This window comes from Diaporthe batatas (assembly GCF_019321695.1).
Source record: "Diaporthe batatas strain CRI 302-4 chromosome Unknown Contig00012, whole genome shotgun sequence".
NCBI classification, from domain to species: domain Eukaryota; kingdom Fungi; phylum Ascomycota; class Sordariomycetes; order Diaporthales; family Diaporthaceae; genus Diaporthe; species Diaporthe batatas.
The window spans coordinates 1,625,444-1,646,742 of record NW_025408559.1 but is presented as its reverse complement, the minus strand read 5'-3'; the positions used below and the strand labels follow the sequence as shown (position 1 = coordinate 1,646,742).

The window sequence follows — 21,299 nt, the reverse complement described above, 5'->3', positions numbered from 1 at the left end:
CGGTCCAGGGCCAGCTCATTACCCCTGGTCCCTTGCATCCATCTATGTACTTCGTAGAGGGAGAGACACGCAAGAGGGAGTCACTCTGTGTTCTCGGTGCCCAAAACCCACCCTTTAATACCCTGCCATGGATCGCAGCCTTATCGTTGCAGCCTCGTACCATATCTTGCCTTGTGCTTATGTCTCTCCTAGGTACTCCGTACTTCGTAACTATCGACCTCGAACTGGTGACCAGAGGCCCGCCGACCAAGTCTACGGAGTATTCCCGCGAGGCTCGAGCCCAGCGCCTAGCACTGACGACTCCCTGCTTCCTCAGAGAACAATGGAATTGCCGCGGGGGATCAACTGGTCTCGGCCGAGGGCGAGCTCAAGCTCAGAGCTCAAAGCTCAGGAGGCAGCTCTGGCACGGGTAGTCTAATCTCCAAGCAGCCAAGCAACCCTCGGTCACATCTGGACCACGGGCTGCATTTGGGCTAGGGACTGTCCCAAAACATGACCGACACCTCATGCCGGGCCAATGTCCCACACTGTCAGAGTCAACATGGCCATAACTCACTCCATACTGCCCCAGGTCCCGTCTTTTCAGCCGCTAGCCATCCTCTCGAATTGCTGCGCAATACGCCGCAGCACATTGGGGGCGCATTGCTTGGGAGCAGGTCATGTCCGCCGACTCAGCCACCATGGCTCACTCCTAAACTACGTTCTATTAATGGACAAACCCCAGTTGCTCCAGTCTGTCTTTTCTTTTTACATATCTATGGCCTGCTGCGCGCAAGAAAGAGCCGGTGTTTAATTTCCTTCTGGGTCTTCTTGTGTTTCCCAAACTCCAAACAACAATTTTTCTTTTCGCAATGCTCTCGTGCTGCTTTTCTGGGAGCGATTATGAAGGCGACGCACAACAGGCGGCCGCTCGCCCACAAGCATACAGGCCTCCTTCCGACGAGATGTCTCTTGCACCAAAGCCAGCCACCGGTCGCAGGAAACCATCCGACGCAGCCCAGAGGCGGCCAACGGGTTCTGTCACGGCCCCGAGTAACAGGAACAACAAGTACGAGGTCAAACCGACAGACTATCTCTACTTCGGAGAAGGGTCCACAGGATATCACCCCAGGCATACTGTCGCGAATGGCACAAATCAGCAGGGCGGGACTTTGAGCAACCCAACTATGCCAGCACCAGGAAACCCTTCAGGACGCGATCATAGTGGGAATCTGGCCACGGGCCTCAGCAGCAACAACTCCAAGATGGGATACAACAACTTGACCTATGGCGGATCGCTCCAGTTTAACTATGCAGGGACACAGCCGGGCGGTCTTGGGCCTTGAACAGCTGTGCGACATGTCGTGGTTGATACTCGCAGCCCACCAGGCTCACTTTCCCGGCGCAAAAGGGCTGCCTCCCTGTCACGAGCTAGGAGAGCGTGTCTGCGTCCGCCGTATATTTTTGGTCCCGCGGGTTGAAATCCCATGCCAGATGTGCGTGCAGGCTGTTCACGTAGGGACCAGAAGAATTTGGGCAAATGCTCGAAAGACACGTTGTCTCAACCCAAATCAGGCAGCGTCACAACTGACGCGGCTCTTTGTAACCCATCGTGGTAGGGAAGGGTGTGAGTGCTGAAGTCAGACATGGCATCAGATCCTCAGCCGACCGGAACACGGCAAACTTTCCCACGAAAAGGTGCACTTGCAAGACTATTCAGGAAGCACGCCCGTAAAGGGAATTGGCCGTACATGTTTCACGACATGGACACGGGCGTCACCCGGGAGCATTAACTCTGTCAAGGGCTAAGAGAATACTTGCATTCATTGGCCAGCTAGAGTCGCGAGGCGAGCCTGTTTATTATGTGTGACAGACACGGGTTGGGCGTTACATGAGACATCATTTACTCCTTCACGAAAGATTTTGATCAGACAGTGATTTCTATGACAACGATGAGCACGGCCCGAAGGGTCAACAGAGTTGTAAAATTAACGAAATAAAGACAGAATAAATCGATCACTCAGAAAAACAGTCTGCGCGGATTGCCTGGTCGCAGTCCTCATAATAACAAGCAGCGAAAATGTCGAGGCCACACTTCCTGACAAAGAAGCCTAAGCTGGCTTCATGTCAGAGACCGTATAACGGTGATGATCACGCCTTGACCTCAACATCAGAATAAGGCAAGCCTCCCGGAAAGACCACAAGGCCAAGGGTCGACATTTCTCAAATACAGTGAACATGAAATACAACTTTTCTCCGCCAGAGGTACACAGCGTCATGAGTTCGCAGTACATTTCAATTTGGCGCCTCTGTGGGATCGTATTTACACACAGTAGGCATGGGAACTGTGAGTATAAACCCGGATCTAGCGACGATAGCCACGACCATTGCCACCGTAACCACGATCGTAGCCTCGATCCCCTCCATAACCTCCTTGTCGGCGGTCATCACGGCCAGAATAAGGTGGTTGCTGGTATCCCTGACCTTGGTGTCCCTGGCCTTGGTATCCCTGGCCTTGGTATCCCTGGCCTTGATAGCTCTGTTGTCCTCCTCCTCCTCCTCCACCACCGCCTCCGTAGTGCTGTCCTGGGGGTGCGCCATATCCGCCTCCATTACTATAGCCCTGGTTGTACCCGCCTCCGTATCCACCGTATCCACCGCCATTGCCGAAATGAGCGGGTGGTGGTGGTGGCGGCAACCCGCTACCAAAGCCCGCTGTTCCAGGGGGAGGTGGTACCCAGTTTGCGGGTGGGGCTGGATAGCCACCACCGTTTCTGGGCGGGGGATAGTTGTCTCGTCCACCATAGCCTCCTCCTGAACCCCCACGACCACGACCGCCCTGGTAGCCGCCGCGTCCAGGACCGTAGTTTATCGGCTCGGTGCGGCCATTCTGATAGTTCTGACGTCCCAGAGGTGCGCCGCCATAGCTTCTGCCTGCTCGGCGTCCCTTCGACCGGATCTCATCCATATCATTCCGGTCGAGGGCCGGTGTCGGTAGCTTGACGCCACGAAGCAGCATGGACTTGTGGGTATGTGAGCTGCTTGGCATTTCATATTGGACGCTAGGCACTGTTAGTATGAGTAGCTTCAACTAGGGATCGTGTGCTGGCATACCTCAAAGAACGGTCATAGTCAAGGTCAGGCATTGACTTTCTCTCAAGTGGATACGTCAGAGCACCGTGAGGGAGGTAATCCTCGAACTTTGTGACCTCACCAGCTAGACCATCACTGATCCTCGGGTCGAGCTGGTATTTGGGCGCGCCTTGCTTCTTGGAGTAGAAATGAGTGATGATATCGTCGTACAAGCCTGCGTGCGCATCTGAAATGATGAGAACGTCTTGACCAGGCTCATTCCGTGCCAAAGCATCCTCACTCAACAGCGGGTATTTCTTTGCCATGGCCTCGAGGAGCCGCGGCATATCAATGAACGGCAAAAGGGCAACACCCTGCCATGCCATCTTCTTTCCGTTCAAGTCGACCTCGAAATCTTCGGGATAGAAATCGATGATCTCGCTGTCCGCTTCTGTCATGAGGTCATGGAAAACTTCGGGAATGGCGTGCCTAGATGCCGCGGGAAGAACGCTCATGAGCTGTTCGTACGGCTTGGAAATCCTTCCTTTCTCAAACTTGATTTCAACCTTGTGTAAGTCCACAAAGTCTTGGGCGAACGGCGCATAATGGTAAGGATAGTACCAGTCCCAAGACGGACAGCCTTGGAAGTAGTACATCAACACCCATGCGAGGCCTTCCACATATGCACGCCCGACCTCGTGACGGAACTCAACGTCGTTACGATCCACGTGGAATTTCTGTTCGTAGTACCTGTCGGCGTAACCGTCCTCCCAGAGTCTCACTGTGTCGACAGGTCCGTCGTCATCCGTTGTGGCGGACGGTGTAACAGCGTCAGGACTATCAGTACTCGGGGTGCCGGGCTCTTCCTGCTCAATAAGCTCTGCTTTGCGCTTGCGTGCAGCTGAAGGCGGTGTTTCCTGAGCTTGGGAAGTCTCGTTATCCTTCGCCGTCTCTTCCTTCGCCTCTTCCTTGGAATCATCAGACTTATTCGCGAGACCCCGAATCTGACTCTTGAGAACGCTGGCAGCGCTCTTGTTGGCAGTGTTTGCATTCTGCAAAGAGCTCTTGTTAACAATCATGTCGTGTGTGATTGCACTGTTTGGTTTGGACAGAGGGCCAGGCAAGCTTGAGATTGGAACGAAAGCCGCATCGGGGGCAATCCCGGGCACCATGTTGTCAAGTTTCTGATGCTTGTTCCTGCCCTGAGGCCCCGAGTTGTAGCGCCCATTGGCGCGAGCTTCTCTAGCTTGCTCGGCGGCCTTGCGCCTTTTGAAGCCGGCCTCGCGTCGGTCTTCTGTCTCCTTCCTGCGGCGGAAGATAGCATCCTCTTGTTTGGCAAGTCCAGCCAGGATGAGTTGGGCCCTCTCCAAGTCGCAATGTCCATCTTTCGTCAAATAACCTCCCATGTGGGGCAAGTTATCTTTCCATATGGCAGTGAGTGTATCGATTCCGTTCTCCCGGATCTCAAGGGCAGGGAGATGGGGCAGGAAATCGTTTCCAACAAAGAAGCACATGAACACCCAGTCATCGATAGCGCGCTCGATGTCCCAACGGAAGGGAAGGTTGGGCACATCAAGCTCGACAGCGAGATACTCGCGAAGTATAGAGACGTGGAGCCAGATGAAAGGCTTCAACGGATGAGCATTGTCCTTGCCGTCAAAATCGGTATCCTTATCCTTCTGCTCTCCTCTGCAGTTATGAGCATCATGGCCCTTTTGCCCACATAACTTACACATTTTGGCCCTGCTGTCCTGCGCGAAGACGTCCTCACGTAGCACTCGGAAATGAGGCTCATGGGTGGCAAGACCAAGCATGATAAGATCGGCATCTAGGCCATAGATGACATGGCGGGTGTTGGGGTCATGTTCGGGCGAAGCCCGCTGGGAGCGAACAAAGTTCATGATCTTGTGTTCGCCTTCTCCAGGGACAGTCGCGTCTGAGATGATGACTTTGATATTCGCCCATGCTGGATCGGTATTCAATTTGTAACTACACCAGTACCTCAAACTGGCTGCCAGTATCTTCATGAATGGTGTTCCGGGTGTGATGGAATTTGAGTCAAAAGCTTTCTTGACCACTTCTTCGGTGGACTCGGCAGGGTGGGTGCCACCGTTCTGTCGCTTCAGGAGGGTGAGCAGTTGCTCCTTTTCTTCTGCCTTTTCCTTGGCCTCCTGGGCGGCACGGAAACGACGGGAGCGCTGCTGATTCATTTTGGCACGAGGGGCAACACCATCTGGTGCAGAGGTCAGCGAGGTCGCGAATGACCGGTTGGAGCAGTCTTGACTTACCGACAGCAATCATAAGCAGCTTGCGCGGCCTTACCATGTTGACCACTCGGTCGGTGTACTTGAAGACCTCGACCATCATTTCCTCCTCATCCTTTGGAGGGGGCCTGTCCTCTGGATGTGAGCAGGGATGGACGATACCATTCATGTCCAAGTAAAGATTGTCGAATTCTTCACCATTTGGGTTGGGTTGGGTGTGATCGACTGGAATGACGGTGCCATCATCCATAGTCACAGGCTGGTCCTCGATGACGGGGGATATGATCTTGGGGTATTTGGTGGAAAGCCACCGAAAGGCCGCGGGGATACCCATCTTGACGTGTGTGAAAGGCTATGGCCTCTGGGGAAAGACCAGGCTTGTCGGGAATGGCAGGTTGCAGCACCGCAAGTTGGATGCGGGTTTGTCTGATCTAACAGGCACGAAGATTTGCTTCGAGGGCGATTGATTTCGTGCGGAGCAGAGGTATGTCACGATGAGACGCGATGCTCCTTCTCCCGTTGCTGTCGTCGTTGCCCGGGTCGCTGCGCAGAACAAGCTGCTCGGTTTTGAAAGGTGTTCAGGTTTCTGCCTGCAGTTTACGCGGGTCAGTCTGTGACGGGACCTCGACACGCACAGGTCACAGCAGTGCGCAAGCAGGAACCTCCGTAAAGCCTTTCCGACCAGAATCAGATGGGGACGTGATTCTGGTGTTGATTGAGGTGGCTCAAAGGGACTCAACAGACGATGGCGAGAGTCGAGAGTTGGAGGCGGCAGGATGCGCCAGGAACTTTTGCAGAATGCGATTCCCGCCTGGTCGCTGCGAATTGCATGCAGCTCCGACTCCAACGCTCGGCCCACTCCCACCCAGACTCTAGGGGTCTTTCTTGATTCGGAGGCGCAGTACGTATTGGGGTTTCCGCACTAGCCACCAGTCGAGGTACCCAGGTACCTGTCTGGGAAGGCTGGCCAGTAGCCGAGGTCACTGCCCCTCAGGCGTGTAGGTATGGATGCTCAGTGGGTACCTATTTTCGAAACGCATCTTCGTAAAAAGCAGATGCTTTTCCTGGCCATCTCACAATGTCTGCATCGGGACTCTGTCTATCTAGGTAGGTAGACAGACAATCACCAGCTGAAGTAAAGTATCGAAGCTCTGTACCCCATGCTTGATGATTGCAATCTTTATCAGCGCTCACCGTGCTATTTCATAGGCGCCATGCATGCTGCGGTACTCCGTAGACGTCCGTGTCTTGGCAGGCTATCGCTGGCTGTGGCAGGAAATAGGCACCCAATGTATTGGGGTTAGCGGCCGGTGAAGGCCTCAGGGGTGTTACCCAAGTGTCCGCCCCTTTTGAGAAGACGGTCGAATTGAGATCTGCCTTTGTTGTTACGACAGGCTCCTCCCGTTGGCAGTCGGCTTCTTTTAACCAGTTTACCACCGTGGCTCTCCTGCCAGACCGCTCGGAAAAAGCCCCTGCCACAATGAGAGGCGCATGAGACGCGTGCTTGAAGTTTAATTCATTTGCCCTGTCCCACTTGTCACTTGTCACTCTTTTTGCATCATCCCATGATACCCTCAGCTCGCTTGCCCACTTCCCGCTCGTCTATCCTCTTCCTCGTCACGTATTCGGCCCCTTGTTTAGCGACCTTGTAACCAACATATTCCAGAGTTCGAATAGTCAACCGTTGTGCATCCTCGCCAGTCACCGATACAGCCCGTTCCTTGGACACTGTACCATGCATTGACGGAGAGTCACCTGCTGTAACAACGCTGCCAGGCCAGAATGAATGGGAACTATGGCAACAACGCCAGCCTCCTATCCACTACCCAGGGTGTGGGCCCGGGAGGGAGACAGATCATGGAGGGTTACAGGAAAGACATCATGAACGGCTTCGCGCAGGAACAGCCGCGCTACAATCCCGTTCGTGACCCCGGGAGCGCGTCACCCCGTCGCAGGCTAACCTGGACCGTAGTTGAATACAGAAAGGACGCAGAGTTCACCCCACGTCGACCTCAAGGATCCCATCCAAGTCCACCTACTCACCGAGACTGCCCTGACCGATAGCAAAGAATGGGAGATCCTGGCGCAAGAAGAGGTGGACGACCTCAAGAAGCAGATCCAATCCCTGACGGTGCGCATCGAGCAGGCGCGGGCCAACCTGGCCATACAGACAAAATATCGGGATGCCGCGATATCAATGTCCAAGTTGTACACGGCCGGCAAGAGGGGCAACCGAGCCACTGCCGATCCAACCGCCCAAGAGACAGCCGTCGAAAGACAGGAGAGCGAACAGCGATGTGAGGAGCTGGCGACGGAGCTTTTCAACCTCGAGAAGGAGATCCTGGCGCCGCAGCGCCGTCTGCTCCAGCATACGGCTGCAATCTTACAACTCACCCACAAGGCCTCCTCGAAAAGAAAAGCACCTCCAGCCGTCCTGAACGGCATGCCCGGCAGCCCGGAGAGTCTCTACACCTACACGAATGGGCGGAATAGCATGCAGTTCCCGAATGACGATCTGGACCGGGACCTTTACTTCCCACTGGATGAGTCCGAGCCCTTTGGCCGCGCCTTGAAGAACGACATACCAATACCACCGCGGTCACCGGTACGGGAGCGGTCGAATCAGTTGCGTGACGAGGTTGAAACGCTGAAAAAGCAGAACTCTGGGCATTTGGATCTGATCAGTACCACAGAGCGGAGCCTTGAAGATCTCAACAACCGCCTGCGAGATTTGGTGGTTCAAATCAACCCTACAAAGAATGGAGACTACAGACCAGCCCCTTCCGGAAACTTTGAGCCAGGCGAATTGGTCAACAGCCAGCTTGCTTATCTTGCCGAGGCTTTGTCAACTATCCAGCGGGACCAGGGAGGGCAGTCCGGAAATTCTGGCATCTCAGCAAGCATGCTGCTCCAGGTTGAGGACAGATTGGACGCCTTGAGCCGCCAGGTATATCGAGCCGTTCAGTCTGTCGACGAGAGCCAGCCAGCTCCGCCACTGGCTAAGGATGCCGGGATCCAGGAACGTTTTGACTGGATCGAGTCCGCGGTCCCGATCCTGCAGACATCAACGGGCCACGATACCGGAGCACAGAGTGCTGAACAGATCGAGACGGTTCTCTCTGGGTTGTGGAATGTTATTCAATCAGGCTACGCAGAAATTAACCGACAACGAATTGCTCGAAGAGAAGTGCGACTTGGGAAGGGGATGCCAGACGATGAGGATGACGTATCCGCAGACGAGGCGTTTGACTACGATGAGCCCTATTCATTAGACGCTTTCTCTGAAAAAGTGCAGTGGCTATTCAGACAGGCAACGAGTCTGAAGGAGCAAAAGTCGGTGCTCAAGAGACAAATCAGACAGCAGCGCGATCTCAACAGCAAGAGCGATTCCGAGAAGGATGTGGAGCTACGAGCCAAGGTGGAGGAGCTGAACCGTACCAAGAACCTCCTGGCGTTCTGCGAGGAGAATGCACAGCAGTCGAAGACAGAGGCCGCCGAAGCTCAAGAGAAGCTAGCTCGGGCCCTCGCGGATCTAGATTCCTTGCAGGTCACGCAAGCGGCTAACGAGACCGCTGCCACCTCAGCAGTCCAGGATCAACTGCGAGAGCGGAATGCCAAGATCGCGTCTCTGGAGTCAGACGCCAAAGCCACGCAGGACAAGCTGGAAATTATCGAGGCGCAGTTGGGCAGCATGAATGATCAGCTGAAAGAGGCGGATGAGTCGAAGAAGGCCGCACAGGACGAGAAGTGGAAGCTCGAGGAGCAGATCCGGGTCAAGGACGAGGAGATGGAGCAGCTCAACGTGACGATGATCGAGATCAAGACGGAGCTGACCATCGCCAAGGCCGAACTTGAGGGAGCCTACGGGTCTCGCTCAGAGAGGGCGGCCGAGGCGGCCGCGCTGACCAAGAGCTCCCAGATGCAGCAAATGGTTGAGCAGTCGGAGAAGCTCAAGGTCGAGCTTGCCGCCACGTTGAAGGACCTGGAGGAGCTGACCAAGGAGACGCTCGCGGCTGAGAAGGAGAAGGTTGACCTTGAGAGCCGCCTGGACGAGGCGGAATCGACTCGGGCAACGTTGGAGGGCGACCTTGCCACGCTGAGGACCAAGTACAACTCAGAGGTCACGAAGCTTAAGGAGCAGCTAGACGCCGAGAAGTTCAAGGCCGGGCCGAATGCCTCGGGCACAGGGCCTAGAGCTGGAGCCTCTATGCTCAGCGAGCAGTTCAGGGCGACGATGAAGGAGGAGAGGCGAAAGTTCCAGGAAGAAATCAGGGTAAGGCTCTGACCCTGGTGTTCACGACTGTCTTTTTGAGAGTGCGAAAGCTGACAAATCTATACAGGAAGAACAAGGCAAGCGCAGAAAGCTGGAGGAGGAACTCCGGGCGCTCAAGAAGTCAGGCGGGCGGGGCTCGAACCCAATCACACCACGGTAACAATACTGAAAGCGGCCCAGGAACCATTACAACGGGTCGAGTGCATAATATCTATAAGCCTTCCGACACCAGTGCGGCATGTATTGTGTTTAATCGCTCTTCCAACTCTTTCTTCTTGGATATCATTACACGCACCGGCGAAGCTTTCACATTCATAGCAAGGGTTGTTTATCTTGTAGATTGGGGAGGCGCCTTACTGGCAATAAATCTTAGTATATACAGAACCTCTCTGGGTAGTGATCCGTATTTACGCCGCATGATCCTGACCCCTGAACGGGCCTGAACGGGCCTCTGTCCAGAAAAGTGTCCCCCTGTTGCTGAGAGCTTACTGGTATGCGGCAAGTTCCCGAAGAAGGTGGCCATTGCACCAGAAAGGGGAGGGCTGACACGCATTGCGAGCATACGCGACCAGGACAACCCATTCCGTAAGGACCGGCGAACCCGCTTGAAATAGCTCATTTCAAGGGGAGCAGCTATGCCGTGAAGACATTTGTAATGGCCTGGGCATACGCGGTGTAAGAAGAGTTCATCTTTTCTATGTCATAATCGTTCCAGTAACCCCCTTTAGAGCATTGTTAGCACCTGGACGTCTCACAAAAGTAGTATTGGCCAGTCAACATACCTCCGTCCACAGCGTACTGGGTGTTCCAGTTGGCGAACTTTGCCTGCGCCTGCTCAGGCGTGTTGCCCTCGCTGGGCTTCGCGTCGTTGGTAACCCAAACAAGAGGAGTGACCTTGAGGCCGAGAGCGTCCTGCCAGGCGCCCGGGTCGTTGCTGGCGCCGCCGTCGTAGACCTGCAGGTAGACGCGGTCGAGAAGACCGGGCAGCTGGTCCACGACGCTCGTCCAGAAGGCTATGTTGGCGTAGGGCGCGATGGAGTACTGGTATCCGATCTCCCCCAGCAGCTTGGCGAAGGTGACCGTGCTCGGGACGTCGTAGACTGACTCGTCGTCGTTGTTGAAGGCGTCGAGGTCCCAGGCCGTCCTCAGCGCCTCGAAATTCTGGTAGAGCGGCGTGTCGGGGCCGGTGCCGTTCGCGTTGACCAGGTCCCGGATGTTGACAAAGGTGGCGTCGTGCGACACCAGGGAGACCTCGACGCGGGTGATGAGGGTCTCACCTGTCTTGAATGACTTTACCTTGTCGGCCAGTGCTGATCCACCGACATATTCCCCGGCCGTGATGACGGGGGCGTCGACGGCCTCGCCCGCATCGCCGGTGGAGTAGTAGACCAGGTCGCCATTCTCAAGCACGCCGATCCGGAAGATGGCCAGTGTGTCGAAGCCAGACGTCTTCAGTGATGTCGTGTCGGACTGCAAGACGTCTTTGAAGAGAAAGATGACTGTTGAGGCGCTCACAGGGCTGAAGGCCGCGAAGAGCAGAGTAGAGAGCACAGAGTGTGCAAAGTCGCGCCACAACATTGTGACTGGGGCGTATGCGTGTAAGCAAGTGGCCTTGTTCGGTTTGCCTTGTAGTATGCCGGTTTACACCTCTTCTGTTGGACACTCCCAGGAGGATTGGGAGAGCAAGCCGGTGTTCAACCTGTCGGCCACTTACACGACATGTCTGTCTTATATGCTCACCCAATTCCAGGGTTGAGCGGGGTTGTCATGGCCTTGTTACTACCTTCCATGTTGGCCAATCTTGTTTGCATGAGCATTTTCAGGATATCACGTTACGTCCAGGTGCCCATCATTATCGGATTTGGAGTCTCGATAGGGCAGGGCCCGAAGACATGCTCAACTCCATCCCGGGGCTGTCGGGGTATCTGGCTGCTCAAGACGGCATGTTATAGTGGCAAGCCAACTAACTCTCCAGTTACAATTGGACGCCTTTCCGCAAGTGGACAGAGGTGGCGGAAGGATCGGTGCTATAAATGCCCATGCCCGCATTGGATGAGGGCAAGAGGGCAGGACTGAGTCCAGGGGGAAATGATAAGATGTCGTGACCGTATATTAGGTTCAGGAGCCCTCAGCCTTGCCGGCGCACTGTGCTTGGTTGCAGGAATGCATGCTCGAACATCGCGTAGAAGACCTGTGCAGTGCAACGCGGAAGATGTTGTAGCTAAGTAGGTAGCTAGCTGCCTGCCTGGCTGCCGGGCTAGGAGTTGGCGGATGGGGGGAGGAATTCCATATCGGGTCGCCCTGCTCAAGTGTCCTTACCAACTTAGGACGGGTGGCATTCGTACTACTGTAGGCGGTTCGTACTGGACGAGCCCCTGCTTCTGACAGGCTTGGTCCCTGCCAAGCGCTGTTCCCAATTAATGTGATCCGCCAGCAGTGTCCACTCGCATGAACCGTACCTGGGCAGATAGACGCCTCGCGCTGACCACAGCCTCCATCCTTCCTCTCCAACCCCCAGACCACAAGCAGGCATCGCAACTCCGCAAGTTGCTTCCAATGCCTATGGCCTAGCGATTGCTGATATCCCGAGGTCCTCCGGTCGGGCAAAGCCGCTCCTTCGAGAACCACCCGTCGATTGTCTCGTGTGACCGCGTGCGACCGATTCGAGTGCGCCGCCATCAAAAGATAGACTGGCCACCCTCAACCTCCACCTCGGCCTTGTTCTTGCTCGCCTGCCCTCTTGAACACGCCGTTCCAATCCGAACCTGCAATCCTCCACGATGCCCAAGCAACACGTCATCTTCGGCCGGCCTCTGCCGCGGCTCTCCTCCCGCCGCATATCCGTCCTCCTCGCCAGTCTCTCCATCTTCGCCGTCTTCAGCCTGCTGTTTACGGCGCCATCGTCCATCCCAGGGCCCACCCTCTCCATATCTGACCACAAGTTCTCCATGTCGATACCCAAGTGGAAGTCGCCGTCATGGAATCCTTTCAGGTCCCCACCCCATCCACCGCAGCGCCAGGCCAACGACACCGACGGCCAGTCCTCGTGGTTCTCCGACTGGAGGTGGCTCGCCATCCCCTTCAGCTCGAGTTACACCCTGGACGAGACGAGGGCGTTGCTACCCTATATGCCGGCGAGGCCCGAGGTTTACTGCTACTACGATACCACGGTTCAAAGGGACCCCACCATGAAACAGGCCCAGAACGAGATTCTGCTGTCGTGGAGGCGGGCATGGTGGGCACAGGGGTTCAAGCCCATTATTCTGAGCGATGCGGAGGCCACTAGCAACCCCTTGTACGAGGAGCTGATGCGTATGAAGGTTGAGCCCACCTTACATGCCGATTTGATGAGGTGGTTGGCCTGGGAGAACATGGGGGGCGGCCTCCTGACACACCACCTGCTATTCCCCATGGCAGCCCATGACGACCCATTGTTGACTTATCTGCGCCGTGGGGAGTACCAGGGCTTGACGCGGTGGCAGGATCTTGGAGACGGTATGTTTGCAGGATCCAAGCAGGAAATCACGGCCGCTATCAAGGCTGTCTTTGGCAGCTCCAAGGCCAAGACGGCCAAGGACTTCCTGTCTGCTCTGCCGGCCGAGGAGGATGACGAGAAGAAGCTGTTCTGGGTGGACGAGCCCCCAAAGTCGTTGGCCTATTACAACGACGTCACTCTATCTGAGAAGTACGACAAGGTTGCCAAGGCCATCTCTAACAACGGTGCAAAGGGCCTGGACAGCTTGAACCAGCTCATCACCTCCCATCTGCATCTCACCTGGCAGAACAACTTCAAGAAGGGCATTTCGGTGCTGAAGCCACTTCCACATCACACTACCACAATGGTCCAGCCGGCAGTCGAGCTGGCCAACCGGTTGCAGAAATGTACCGAGTCGCCCCTGCAGACCTCCTGCCCACCTAACAATCCCAAATGTGCTCCTTGCGTCTCATCCACTCCCCTCAAGATCTCAAGCCCGAGCAGGTACCGCAACACAACCGGCATATACACAATCGGCACAGTGCCCCACCCATACACCCTGCACACCTTGAATGAGCTCAAGGACAACCTCGATATCCCCTGGATCCGACGTGACTGCCCGCGTGACATCTGGCTGGCCGAGGTGACCAAGGAATACCTTGGCTCGGGCGTCGGTGGTGCTCCACGCGTGCTTCGCTTCAAGGAGGCCGTCGCGGCAGAATTCACAGCATCAAAGTCTATCTGGCTCACCGCCGAGCAGGAGCTGCCTGACGACCTCGATTGGCATTTTGGTTTCGACGTCCCGACAGAGGGCCTCGACCAGGGGAAGTCGGAGACCCCGGTGCCCGGCCCGGAGCGGAGGCCGCAGCCGGAGCATGATCGCAAAGACGGGCCCATAGCCAAGCCGGACGAGCTGCTAAAGGAGCCACAGCTGCTCAAGCGGGCCAGGGAGGTGGTCGGTACGACCAAGGACAAGAAGCAGATCGCGCTGAGGACTGCGATCGAGGCATGGAATTTGGCCGACACGGAGGCTTGGAAGTTCGCGCGGGCGTTCCTCGCCAGGGAGGGTATGGAGCGCAAGAAGTTTTCGGAAGAGGAGAGCAAGTACGCCCACGGCATCGGCACCGAGGTCGAGGCGAGGGACGGTGCTGGCTGGGGCAGGTGGCTTGACAAGGGGCACTCGTGAGCGGTGTAGCCCTTGGGGCATCGTTATTTGTATTTCATGTGTTTCAACATTGGCGTGTAATCGCGGGTCAGGGCAAATCACATGATGGAGTTTTGAGCGGGCGATAGACTGATTCTTTGCTTGCTATCGGACAACCTTATGATGCTCACCAACGAGCCCAGGTCATGAGACTTTTGTTCAGTTCAAACTCGCTATCCCCCTGCGTACAGCATTGAACGTCGAGCAGGAAAGGGACGTCGTCGTAGGAGTCCATGGGTTCGAGATGGCGATTGGTTCTACGACTGAACATTCACAAAGGGTGGGGAGCCAAGGCACCAATTGCGACCCAATACCAGTTGACTGTATGTCCTGAAGATAGGTCACAATTGTGTTAGACAGAGTGACGGTCTCAACCCTATGGGATGGAATCACTACATAGAGCCTAGCCCATGTGTCTTATACCGTCGGTTCTGAGCGTAGTTCAAACTGAGGTAGATCTGAGGTTTTGATTATAATTCCACGAGGAAGCCACCGAGCAATCAAGTTGTAACTACCTAGGTAGGAAGTCAGGGTGCAAGGCCCATATTCAGGAGGGCGTCCATGTCGTTCGGCGCACAGCGCTGGTCAACTCTTAGGGCTGGTGCAATTGCTGGTAGTCCCATAGGACGATAGGCCTCTTCCAATACCTGGGTGCATCCATGCCCATGCCCCTCATCACTCCCAAAGATTGCCATACACTAGGGGTGAACCTCAGATTCTAGAGCAATTATGAAGCGCCCAGCGTCGGTGAGATGACTGCCGATCACCCCCCGCCATTGCTGGCCACTGTCTCCTCAATCGAAACGGGAAGAGAGGGGGGAATCACTTCCTATTGACCAGCTCTTAGTATGAACACAGATGTCAAATATTCTGAGGTTTTAGGGCATATAAGTCAATGTCGTCAAGACGGTACCCCTTAGCCTTGTCTGTGCGTCACAAGGCTAAGGCCATAAGCACCTATCATATTATAACTATTATTATTAGCATCATATTCTTTCTAAGCGCTAGGTCTTGAGTGCTTACTACTATATAAAAGTGCTATGTATATCCCCGGATGTATACGGAATAGAAGCAAAACAAACCACATAAGTCAATGTAATTTGCCCTAAAGACCTCCTTGGCATCTTCCAGCACTCTGCCATGCCACCGGACTCGATAAGCAAATGTGTCAATAAGACCCAGCTGCCCAGATGCGCTGATGGGAATTTATCTACATCCTGTAGGGAGTGGCCAAGTGTGTTCATGACGGACACACACCACTTGTGGACATCTTCTTTGAGATGGAAATGGACCGCGAGGTATAATCAGCCAGCCACTTCTCAAATTCGGCTCTTCCCTATGGATCTCTCACGCTGAAGTATTTTGCATGCAGAGCTTCCTGGACCATTTACAGATGCGAGACGCCTCATACCATTATCTCAGCGCCATGTACGGTATCCCACAATTTTCATCAAACATTAGGTATTATGACTACCTTCGCTATACAATTCCACAAGCATTTCTTTCCCCTGGTCCTGTAATACGCCGTCACTCCCACAGCACATCTTCAACCTCACCGTGGACCTCGGCCACTTCCTCCACCAATTCCCAATTCGACGTTGTCATATTCTTCTCTAGGTGGCGAAGCATAATACGACTGCCACCATTTTCAAAGGCGAATTCTCGACGTAAAAGTCGCTGCCACTATCCTGCCGGCGTACCTTCGACACCATTTTTCTGTTCTATAGCAGTGCATCTTAACGCCAAGGCGTAGAGCGACCTCGTCTCCCAGAGTCCGTCTTGGCCGGGGTAATCTTTGAGCATCGACACAGCTTCATCGCGGGCCAAAGGGTCTCGGCAGAAAAGGGCAAGAAAGAGCAGGTTCCACGCCAGACGGGGAGACCAATAAAGTGGTACGCAAGGAGTACCCATATGTCTTCGTGATTTCGTGGATGTGGTCTAGGATGCCTATGTAAATACTTGCCCGACACTGCTGGATTTCTTCTTTCAATAATCAGCACTGTTCTTCTCCCATCTTCTTTACCACATTCCCAAAATGATAATATCTACCGGAGCGAAACCCGAGTCTATCAACGCTTTTGCCAGATGGCGCCCACTTTTACCGGAAGAGGGCATATTGGTATGATTGAGTGGGTCACGCTGTCAGGCTCCCGACGCCTTCGTTCCGCATCTGTAAAACCTCAAATATCGGCTAAAGGTTGTCCATGGACAAGTCCCGCAGCATTCCACACCATCTTCGGTCCAAAAGACAACAACTCACAGGCCATTCTAGCTCCAAACATCTCCAAAGTCCTTCATGGCGAGAGCTGCAGCTTTTTCGCATATGGCCACTCCGGCAGCGGCAAGACGCATACGATCCTAGATTATAATAATGAAGAGACTCAGGAACTTGGGCTATGTCTCGCTGCCGCGAAGGACCTCTTTACAGCTCTCGACCCTCTCAACGCCCAAAACAAGAACCAAGAGTTGGGCATTGGGCTCCGCCTTTTCGAGTTACGGCAGAATTCAGCATTTGATCTTCTCAATAACCGTTCTGAATGCCATGTCAGACAAGGTCCTGACGGTAAAGTCCACATCCGCGGAGAGACCGAGGTTCTAGTAGGGGGCAAAGTTCGTGTTCGTCCCATCATCCAGCAGCCATGCTGGTCATTTGAGGACTTCCAACGGGAGGTCACTCAGGCCCTTTAGCACCGTGAAACAGGCTCATCGAGCGTCCGTAGTCAAAGTGCCAGAACTCACGCCGTGTTGGAACTTGAGGTCGTCAGCCAACCCTTGATAGATGTGAGACAGTCTTGGATCGATCGCCAATCCGAGCTCGTGCCTGTGGGGAAGGATGCTATAATAGACGTCAATGTTGAAGAGTCGATGAAGAGTCTGATGCGCGCATCAGACGGCGGATGGATGCCTAACCCTGACCATCCGAAAGACGAGGAGCGCATATAAACAGCTGAGGCAGAGAAAGCTTTATACGAGGCTCGGGTAACTGCCGTGGAAAGGGAGATCGAGTCTATTCTTGAATCGAAGGATTTTCCGTGCCGAGGAGCCAAGATGGCTTTCGTTGATCTTGCAGGCTCCGAGGGAAGTGGAGCTGGACTGCGAACCACCAAGCAGACTCCTCAAGAGCGTCAAGGGCGACAGATCAACACAGACTTGTTAGCAGTAAAGAGGTCATGAGAGCTTGGTCTCAAGGTTCAAACAGGATTCCGTTCCGGTCGTCGACTTTAACAATGGTGCTACGAGAGCATTTCATGGGCGCTGGGCAGGCAAGCTCCAACATCATTGCAACACTATCACCAGCACAAGAGCAGTACTCGGCAACCATCAATTCTCTTCGGTTAGCGAAGTTTAGTGGGGGTGCTAGTGTCGATTGAATACTTAGTTTCTATTCATCTCTATTATTTCTCTTCAGAAAACTTACAGTAAAAGTTACCTAGCTAATATAAAAGCAGTATAATCAGCCAACATATGTAATCATTGTTCTCCATTAGCTAGATTCGGGATCTTGTACATGAAGCCATGGACGAGGATTTGCCACCCCGCCCAAGTGTGAATTATGTGTTCATTAAGAGCTCGTTGAAATTAAATTCTAAATCACTCTTTATTTATACTTTATAATAATTCTATTATTATATAAAGGCACTATATATATTTTTAAATATATAAAAAATAAAAGTAAAACTATATAAAAATTTTATATAAATTATATATATAAAATTTAAAAATAAAACTATTAAATATAAAATAAGGGTATCTTTTTTATATTCTTTTTATATATATTTTTTATAATATATTATATAGTAAATACTTTCAGCTTAAAAATAGTCAAAGCGGGGATGGCTCAGTTGGGAGAGCGTCAGACTGAAGTCCTAACTCCAGTGCAACATCTGAAGGTCCGCGGTTCGATCCCGCGTCACCGCACTCATTAATCTTTTTTAATCTTCTACTTAAGTTTACTATATATAAGCTAGAGATAATATTAATAATACTATTTATATATAATACTTATTATCCTTATATTAGTTATCTTTTTTTATATTTAAGAAATATTATATATATTTTAAAATATATAAAAAATAAAAGTAAATAATATTTACAAGTATTATAAAAAGACTACCTAGGTAGAGCTCCACATGATGGGCTCAAGTCTCATCAGCAGGATTCTGGTTGTGACAGACTAGAAGGTTTATTCATCCTAGTTTAAGTTCCTGTTCCTCTCACCTGGGATAACTGATTCCTGCGCAAGTGCCCTGATGCTGCATGTCCCCTCGCAACTTACACCCACCAAAAAGAAAAAGGAAGAAAACGCCTTCGCTATGCTCAATCGTGAAATCACTTGGTCATGTAGGTGGGGTAGGCGTCGAGAAGGAGACCTTCCGCCGCTGAGTCGCCCGGCCGTGCGAGGACGCCTCCTAAGCCTTCCGGCCACCGGCTCCTACAAGCTCCGCGTCGTCGACGTCGTCCATCTCGCCCAGCTCCTCGTCATCAACACCGCTCGCACGGGCGGCTGGTTCCCCCGAGCCGTTGGCCTGGCTGCCCTCCCCTCCTCCGCCAGGAGCAGCCCTCTTCTTTGCCCTACCAGGTCCGGTGCTCCTGGCGGTGCCGGCGGCCGCGCCTCCCGCGCCCGCGCCGTCGCCAAGGTCCTCCTTGATCATCTCGTCCTCATTAAAGACCTTGCGCTGCTTTTCGATGATCTCGCGGAGCTCCTTGTTCTCGGCTGCCTTCCCGAGGAAGACCGGGTTCCTGCGCATGGCGAACTGGAAGTCCTCGTACTTCACCTTCTGGCGGCCCGCGAGCTGCGCCACGCGCGTCGCCTCGAAGGACACGCCCTGGATGAACTCGGTCAGGATCTCGTCGAGGATGCGGATCGTCTCCGGTAGGGGTTGGCGTGAGTCGCCGTGCGCGATCAAAAACTGGGTCACTGTGTTGGTGGGAGGGGTCTGAGTTAGCACACGGGCGCGCAAAAGCACGAGAGGTTGCCGAGGGTCTTGTCTTGCGGAAGCACTCTTACGCTCCGGGGTGCTAAAGTTGGCCTTCCCGACGTTTTTGCCGGCTCGTGCTCGGGGCTCCATCTTGCGGGGTTTCTTGAGAGCTGGGGGCCACAGCAGAGAATGTTGTGCGGCGAGTGAGTCCCAAAGCGGGACGAGGCACGGGAGACTGACGAGCTGTCTTGGGCGTGCCTCGAACGACCTGCGTGCAGTCGTGATTCGGTGCTTGGGGTTGAGGTCAAGGAAAAGCCAACCCAGACCTGTGGAGAAGATTGCGCTGTTGTCAAAAGGTGAGACTCGGAACCGTCAGCTTTGAGACAAGGCTGATGTTGGTGCAACGTCGGGCCTGCGCCTGGGGGTGAAGCTCGCGCGTGGTGAAGATGGAGAGTGGATTGATGGTCGGCCGAGGGAAGAGTTGCTGGGGTCGTAAGTGGGGCCGTGCACCCTAGGTGTTCAGGCACGCTCATGCGGGAACTTGCAGGGATCCTAATGTGAGTGGGTAGAGGTAGCCGCAACCACATGCAAGCTAGGGCGGCCGGCCAGGCCTTACGACACCTGCCCTTCCAGCTGCTCGGCATTCAATACTGTGTCCAAAACAACAGGCTTCGCCGCTTCCGCCCTACGTCGCCAACACACGTCGTTCGCACGACTGTCGTTGATCAAATAACAACAGCCAACACCTGTGAAACCCAGCCGGCGCTGAGAGTGAGCAACCATGGTGTGTTCGGACTCCCCAACCCCGTCGAGGCCAGAGATACCCTGCTGACAGCAGCCGCGTCGCCCTCGCAGTCCGCCCTCTTCAACTTCCAGTCCCTCCTCCTCGTCATCCTCCTCCTGATCTGCACATGCGCCTACGTGCACGACATGTTCCCCAGCGTCCTGGACAGGAAAAAGGATGGTCCCATGGGTGTCTTCTGGAAATGCGCCCGCGTAGGCGAGCGCCTTAGCCCCTATATAAGTATATGCTGCGTCGGCATGGCTGTAAGTTGAGCGCGGAGTTCCCCTCCCATGCCTCTGTCCCTTCTTACCGACCCCTGCAGCACTGCTGACTTGCTCTAGCTGTCTTTCATGATATAAGCCGGCGAGACCCTTCGAAACGTTCCGACGACTGGCGACGTGACATCACTTCTTTTCCTCAATGGCATACCCGATATGGAGCTCGAAGGCGTTTGTCAGGATCTCAAAGGGGGGCTGTGCCATCAGTCAGTCTGATGATGGCTCTATGCCGGCCAAGCAACAGGTCTTTCTCAGATGCTACTGGGAGACGGTATTTTGACTTTCTTTGTGGAGCGAACATGGGAGCATCACGTACACCAACGGGGCCGGGTATTATGGTCGAAGGATATCGTCCAAGGCAGGGCCAAGTAACGCAGGGCCAAGGCGGGCGTTGTGCGTGGCTCGGTGTCCCAACACCCGTGTCATGGCGGAGTGTGCGGCCTAGAGTCTTGACGTGCGCGAAGAAAGTTTGCCTCTTGCCTGCGGCACACCAGTTTCGAAACCTCATCCATCATTGGGCCGGAGATCTGATGTTCTTCAGCTCGTCATCATTCCTCACCGACTCTCCCACTCATCCCGTGGTGTCCTCTCATGTCTGCGTGGCATCAAAAGGTTCATCCTCAATGATGATTGTTTCTCTTACTCTGTCTTTTTCTCGCAAGCCAACTCCAAGATCTAAGGTGGTTCGACGTGAGGACTGCAACCAATCCACGGCTTCTGTTTCTCAGCAGGTATCGTCCTTTTTCATGGAGTGGGAGCGCCGGAGGCGTGTAACTGTGCGGCTGTAAATAAGTACCTGAAAGATACCTCCAGGTCACCCTGACTTGACCCTGCGTCAATGCATCTGCCGCGTGCCAGAAGGCTGAGCCAGTTGGCGTTTCTGCTACCATCACGCACACTGCTCAAGTCTAGTCATGTAGTCCTGGGTGGTGTGGGCGGTTGAAGCAAGTACGAGCTCACAGACGCGGTTGGGCATGAAGGCATGTGCTATGGGGCTTGCCAGTACTACGCGCCCCAAGTTGGTGTGGTGGGCTTGAAATGGGACAGCTTT

At 54.0% G+C, this 21,299-nt stretch overlaps 6 protein-coding genes across 6 annotated transcripts; 3 read left to right on the top strand and 3 right to left on the bottom strand.

Moving 5' to 3' along the window:
* Positions 1 to 1,986: 1,986 nt before the first annotated feature.
* On the bottom strand, positions 1,987 to 6,119 carry KVR01_009904 (ssRNA exonuclease RAT1). The gene is made up of 3 exons (XM_044794086.1): positions 5,340 to 6,119; positions 3,094 to 5,284; positions 1,987 to 3,041 (listed from the first exon to the last, which is right to left on the bottom strand). Exons 1-3 carry the CDS (start codon positions 5,647 to 5,649, stop codon positions 2,345 to 2,347), a joined length of 3,198 nt encoding a protein of 1,065 aa, XP_044641152.1. The 5' UTR covers positions 5,650 to 6,119; the 3' UTR covers positions 1,987 to 2,344.
* Positions 6,120 to 7,097: 978 nt separating this feature from the next.
* KVR01_009781 (uncharacterized protein) lies at positions 7,098 to 9,748 on the top strand (the record flags this gene model as incomplete). Its single annotated transcript, XM_044792878.1, has 3 exons — positions 7,098 to 7,235; positions 7,288 to 9,588; positions 9,656 to 9,748. 3 exons carry the CDS (start codon positions 7,098 to 7,100, stop codon positions 9,746 to 9,748), a joined length of 2,532 nt encoding a protein of 843 aa, XP_044641029.1.
* Positions 9,749 to 10,221: 473 nt separating this feature from the next.
* KVR01_009678 (uncharacterized protein) lies at positions 10,222 to 11,166 on the bottom strand (the record flags this gene model as incomplete). Its single annotated transcript, XM_044793881.1, has 2 exons — positions 10,222 to 10,310; positions 10,371 to 11,166. The coding sequence occupies 2 exons, from the start codon at positions 11,164 to 11,166 to the stop codon at positions 10,222 to 10,224; spliced, it is 885 nt and encodes a 294-aa protein (XP_044640926.1).
* Positions 11,167 to 12,015: 849 nt separating this feature from the next.
* Positions 12,016 to 15,006, top strand: KVR01_009884 (uncharacterized protein). The gene has a single exon (XM_044789727.1). It carries the CDS (start codon positions 12,369 to 12,371, stop codon positions 14,247 to 14,249), a length of 1,881 nt encoding a protein of 626 aa, XP_044641132.1. The 5' UTR covers positions 12,016 to 12,368; the 3' UTR covers positions 14,250 to 15,006.
* Positions 15,007 to 18,322: 3,316 nt separating this feature from the next.
* On the bottom strand, positions 18,323 to 19,635 carry KVR01_009894 (uncharacterized protein). Its single transcript, XM_044790140.1, has 2 exons — positions 19,276 to 19,635; positions 18,323 to 19,185 (listed from the first exon to the last, which is right to left on the bottom strand). The coding sequence occupies exons 1-2, from the start codon at positions 19,334 to 19,336 to the stop codon at positions 18,677 to 18,679; spliced, it is 570 nt and encodes a 189-aa protein (XP_044641142.1). The 5' UTR covers positions 19,337 to 19,635; the 3' UTR covers positions 18,323 to 18,676.
* A 136-nt stretch (positions 19,636 to 19,771) lies between these two features.
* Positions 19,772 to 20,329, top strand: KVR01_009939 (uncharacterized protein; the record flags this gene model as incomplete). The annotated part of the gene is made up of 2 exons (XM_044785554.1): positions 19,772 to 20,233; positions 20,312 to 20,329. The coding sequence occupies 2 exons, from the start codon at positions 19,772 to 19,774 to the stop codon at positions 20,327 to 20,329; spliced, it is 480 nt and encodes a 159-aa protein (XP_044641187.1).
* Positions 20,330 to 21,299: the final 970 nt, after the last annotated feature.